General features: G+C 37.9%; 1 protein-coding gene across 1 annotated transcript in view; it reads left to right on the top strand.

Annotated features, from left to right (window-relative positions):
* LOC136398347 (calcium-activated chloride channel regulator 1-like) overlaps window positions 1–1,889 on the top strand; it is a 39,000-nt gene extending 37,111 nt beyond the window's left edge. The window contains exon 17 of the mRNA XM_066372668.1: window positions 1,518–1,889. Coding sequence (XP_066228765.1) covers window positions 1,518–1,837 — 320 coding nt within the window. The 3' untranslated portion in view covers window positions 1,838–1,889. The remainder of the gene's footprint in view (window positions 1–1,517) is intronic.
* Window positions 1,890–6,000: the final 4,111 nt, after the last annotated feature.

Raw genomic sequence — 6,000 nt, forward strand, 5'->3', positions numbered from 1 at the left:
TAAAAAATTTAGAAAATTATTTCCTGCAATAAAAAAATCTACAAAACTCCATTTTGTGCAATAAGAAGAGTCATCAGGATGAATTAATACATGAACATGACTTCATGAAGAGGTTAGGCCTCTTTTGAACTTTGAGAAATTAGTAAAACTTGCACAGATATGAAAAGAGAGTCACACTTCAAGTAGTCATGACAGAGCGAGAAGGAACAAAATAATATGATCAAGGTCAAGAAAGCAAAATTTCACAATGGAATATTTAAATTAAAGTAAGAGCAAGAGAGGGATAATAAACTGAGTAGTGATAGATAGATGATGATGATAGATGATAGATAAATAGATGATAGATAGATAGATAGATAGATAGATAGATAGATAGATAGATAGATAGATAGATAGAAGATAGATGATAGATAGATGATAGAAGATAGAGATAAACAAACCCATATCAATGAAACACAGAGTGTGTATGAAGAGTAGTAGTATAGATTGAGAAGACCCATTTATTGAAAAACTAGAATGATAAGGCAAAGGGCTTGAATTTTTTCAAAATAATTAAATCAAAGTTATTCTCCACACACTTAAAATACCTTAAACGTATCATTGACAACAAAATGTCTTCACATCCAGAAAGGGCACTTGACTTTTGCTTATACCCCAGTTTCCATACCTGGCATTTCAGAATGTGAGACTGTATCTTTACACTGATTGCTCTGGTGGATTTCTAGTAGCATTTTGGAATTAAACATTTATGTCAGCATCTTTCTTTCCTTTCTTGATAAAATAAGTTATAATAGCTAATATGTTAAACATTTATTAACTCCTCAAACTTGTGCTAAATACTTTTCCTACATTATCATATATAATTCTGAACACTAGAATAGTAAGCATTCAGTATACTCATTGAATGAATTGAATCTTTATTTCACAGATAAGAAAATTGAGTTTAAAAAGGTTTAATAAATTACTTTTTGTTACACAGCTAGAAAGTTATAGAATTAAGGTGCTAAACAAAGTCTGCCTAGCTCCTAAGCACATAGAAATGAGCACACATTCCACGCTCGCTCTCTGCCTCCCTTTGCTCTTTATCCTTACTGCTTGTCTTCCACTCTATTTATCTGCTCTCTTATTTTCCCCTCCTATTAATCCCTCTCTCAATTTATCGAGAAACAATACAGATGTGGGGTCTGAATGTCTTTACTATATTCAAACATTATTGTGTTCCTTGTTCTAAGTTAAAAATGGATTCAGTTCTTTATAGTTCTAGAAAAATTGAGATTTTGCTTTTAATTATATAATTTTCAATTAAATTTCTTGTAATTAGATAACTAAATAAAAAGTGTTTACATATCTGTCCTTCAAATATGGAAGACAGAATAACCAGACAATAGCTACAACTGAGATTTTCATAAACAAAACCCAGTGTGCATTTCTGATAAGGCCCTAAATGTAAGGCAGTGTGTTGGCAGTACAGCATCACAGAGATTTTAATATACATGAAATGTCTATTTGTTTTTCAGCCAACCGCTACATTATAAGAATAGATAAGTATCTCCTGAAGCTCCAAGAACATTTTGACATTGCTACTCTAGTGAACACCTCTAGCCTGACACCTAAGGAGGCTGGCTCAACAGAAATTTTTGAATTTAAACCAGAAGCTTTGAAAATAGAAAATGGCACCAAAGTCTTTATTGCAGTTAAAGCCATCAGTAAAGCCAATCTCACCTCAGAACTCTCTAACATTGCACAACTAATCAAGTATATTCCTGATCTGGGCACCAAGGTTTCAGCTATCAATTTGGGAATTTTAGGATTAGCTGTGATTTTATTTATAATTTAAAATAGAAATTATATTAGAACTAAAATTCAATGTTATACACCTTTGTTAGATATTAATTTAGAATTTAATTTGCTATACTTTCTTATAAAATACTTTAAAAGGGAAGGAGGAGGAGGGTAGAGGGGGGGTAGTTATGAAGGATGACTTGGGGTGGTGAACACATAGTGCCATATACAGATGATGTATTATAGAACCATACACCTGAAATTTGCATAATGTTATTAACCAGTGTGACCCTAATAAAGTCAATAAAAATTTTTAAGTGAAAGTACAAAAGTATTACCTAATTACATGACTTCATTAATACTAATTAGTTGCTAAGTGTATATCAAAATAAGAATACTATTTCTTATCTTAGAAAAATAAATTTATTAACACAACATAAAAAGAAGATACATATTTGTATCTTCTTGTAGGATGTTTTTTTTTACAGGGACAGAGAGAAAGAGTCAGAGAGAGGGATAGACAGGGACAGACAGACAGGAACAGAGAGATGAGAAGCATCAATCATTAGTTTTTCGTTGTGCGTGGCAACACCTAAGTTGTTCATTGATTGCTTTCTCATATGTGCCTTCACCGCGGACCTTCAGCAGACCAAGTAACCCCTTGTTTGAGCCAGCAACCTTGGGCTCAAGCTTGTGAGCTTTTGCTCAAACCAGATGAGCCTGCACTCAAACTGGCGACCTTGGGGTCTCAAACCTGGGTTTTCCGCATCCCAGTCCAATGCTCTATCCACTGTGCCACTGCCTGGTCAGGCTCTTCTTGTAGGATTTTTAAGAAACAATTTTAGAATGTGCTACAAATTCACTGGGTATATTAACAAAATGAGAATTTATCTGAGCTTTTGAAAAATATTTACATATCCACAACAGAAGTAATTTTATTGTAAAATTATTATATTTTTAATTCAAAATGAATATTTTATGTTTACATGAACTATAATACAAAAAACTATAAAGGTAACTTTTCAATGAGAAATGGTCTAAAGCAGTAAGGAGGTCATATTTCTTTGTTATCACTGATTAAATGTGATATGTCAAAGTTTTGACTCCAGGCATGAAATGACTATTAGAGAGCAAAAATACTTTTTTGTATAAATTGTGCACCATCTGAAGAAGTCCCATTTACATTCTGAGATCATTTTTGGGTCCTCAGAGTTCACCAAGATGCTCCATCAGGGCAAGAATCTTTCTTTATTTCTATCTCCAGTTTCTAAGATACTACTTGATGCATACTATATATTCAATAAATATTTGTTAAAGTAATGAATATTTTCATACCATCAAAGAAAACAAAATTTGACCCACTACATTATAAAATATGATGTGCTCATGGTAATATGAGGACTTGATATAATAAAAATTAACCACTTAATAACAGTGATCTGAATGAACTCAGCATTTTAGAAAATTAACTATATAATGTCATCCAGAATTTGTTAACTAATAAAATATAAATTAAGCTATTAATATAGCAATTGAGAGATTCTTTTTTTCTGAGAGAGATAGAGACAGGAAAATGCTTTGTTTACAAGCAGGAAAGGAAGATTTCAGGAACTCTTTGAATGTCTAAAAAGAGGCACTTACCTAATATATCTGGAAAGGTCAGAAAAAAATCATAAAACAGTAAATCAAATTCAGAAGAATACAAAAAATATAATATATTTGGACAAAGTTGGATTTATCATAGAAATCCAAAGATGGTGTAACATTAGAAAATCAGTGTAATTCACCGCATTAATAGATTAAAAAGAAAAATTATTATTTCAAAATGTGTCAAAGTATATTATAATTCAACCACTATTCGTCATTAAAAATGAAACCTTTAAAAACTTTATTAACCTGATATCATGAACTTTAATTTACAAACCCTATCATTTAAAAATTTTAAAGGGGAGAGGTATTCCAAGATGGTGACAGAGCAGGTAGATATTTCAACTGCTGTGTCCCAGGACCAAACTGGACTTAGAACTAAATTTAAGAACAATCATCCTGAAAACCAACTTCATACTAAATGAGGAGTCCATAACGAAGGATCACAGAAGCTACATCGAGACTTGATAAGAAGGGCAGAGACACGAAAAGGGCTACACCCACTCCCAGGAGTGGGTGGTGGCGCAGGGTCTGAAGGGATGCTCAGCTGTGGGGAGATTTTCTCTAAGTGGTGTGGGTCTTAAGCCCCAGTCTGGATGCTCCAACCTAAAGCATCAGAGCCTAGAAGAGGTTACCCACACAGCACTTAGCAATAAAAAGGTACAAGATTTCTGTCTGCGAGAAAGAGATGGGTGTTCTCAGAGACAAAGGTACCTTCTTTAAAAACCAACGCAGAAATTTTGTTCAGAACCATTTACCCTGAGCCCCAGTGGAAGGGGGGCTGAGAGGACTGAAGTCGCATGAGAAGAGTGTGAATTATGTGGTCCGGGAAGAGACATGGTAAGGTACAACTATAACTCTGGGCTGAGCCATTCCCTAATACTGCAGTCACCATCTTTCTTGGGTGGAGCAGTCCCATTGGTGCAGCATCAACTTTGGGGAAAGCAATTGCCCCACCCTTGGGAAGCTCTCTTGGCCCATCCTAGGGGATTAAGCCTTGCTGAGAAGTAAGCAACCTTAGCCAGGAAGCAGGGGACATGGCAGGGAATCAGTTATCTGGCATTGAGCCTGAAGCTCCCCCACCCCACTCTCCCAAGAATATGACTGGTGCTTCTACTTCATGGGACATTCAATAGAAACTGTCCAAACTGTGGGCAGACCAACCCGCTGAGTTTCAGGGTCACACCCACCAGACTCTTAGTGCCTACATTCTACTGAGGTCTGTGAAAAAAAGGACAGTCTGACACCTGAGGCCATGGGGTGAAAGTCATACCTACCACCTATCCTAAACTCTGAATTGCCGCAGGCTCTAGACACTACCAAAGGTATCTTTCATTGGCCAAGCCCAAAAAAGAGCTAGCAGACAGAGGCAGCAAGAGGCAGTCTCACAGAATCTTCAGCCTTTTGCTGACTTGCTCCCAGGCCCAAGGCTGGTAAAAGCCAGCCTGGGTGCATAGCTTGTTCCTTCTATGTGCACCTAAGCCCAGCAGAGGCAGCCACAAACTCTCATTTGCTTGTAGGGCAAAGAAGGTTGCTAAGGGCCAGTCATAGGCAGTATCCTACACTGGTCTGAACCAGATTTCCTCCAAAAAGCCCCAGAGCCAGCACATCCAGTGGCCAGCTACTGACTACATATAAGATCAACTAGTCTTTCTAGCAACATATCCAAATGGAGAACTTGTCAGTCACCAAACCCAGCTGAGACAAATTCTGCTTTCTGGGGTTAACACCTGCACAGCTTACATGCATTGGATGAGGTAGAGCTTCACAGTCAGTTGGTCCACCTCCTGTCCCACTGGGTTAAGTTCTACAAAGAGGAGGAAAAGAGGCTTAGAGCACAGACATTCAAAGTGTGAGTTTCTTAGAGCCTATTGTTATCAATCAAGCAAAGCTATCATTTAAAATTGAATGAGAGATGAAGAGCTTCCTAGACATAAAAAGCTTCAAGGAGGGCCCTGGCAGGTTGGCTCAGTGGTAGAGCGTCAGCCTGGCGTGCAGAAGTCCCGGGTTCGATTCCCGGCCAGGGCACACAGGAGAAGCGCCCATCTGCTTCTCCACCCCTCCCCCTCTCCTTCCTCTCTGTCTCTCTCTTCCCCTCCCGCAGCCGAGGCTCCATTGGAGCAAAGATGGCCCGGGCACTGGGGATGGCTCCTTGGCCTCTGCCCCAGGCGCTGGAGTGGCTCTGGTCGCAAAAGAGCGATGCCCCGGAGGGGTAGAGCATTGCCCCCTGGTGGGCAGAGCATCGCCCCTGGTGGGCGTGCCGGGTGGATCCCGGTGGGCACATGCGGGAGTCTGTCTGACTGTCTCTTCCCGTTTCCAGCTTCAGAAAAATACAAAAAAAAAAAAAAGCTTCAAGGAGTTCATTATCCCTAAACCAGTACTGCAAGAAATGTTAAAGGGCCTCTTATTAGAAGAATTAAAAAAAAAAAAAATGAAATCTAGAGAAGGAAGAGTATTGATTTAAAGAATAAGACTGCAATAAATAAGCACATATCAATAAACTTAAATGTAAATAGATTAAATGCTCCAATCTAAAGACATAAAGTAGCTGCATGAATAAAACAAGACCTG

The sequence above is a fragment of the Saccopteryx leptura genome, chromosome 3 (assembly GCF_036850995.1).
Source record: "Saccopteryx leptura isolate mSacLep1 chromosome 3, mSacLep1_pri_phased_curated, whole genome shotgun sequence".
Classification (NCBI taxonomy): Eukaryota; Metazoa; Chordata; class Mammalia; order Chiroptera; family Emballonuridae; genus Saccopteryx; species Saccopteryx leptura.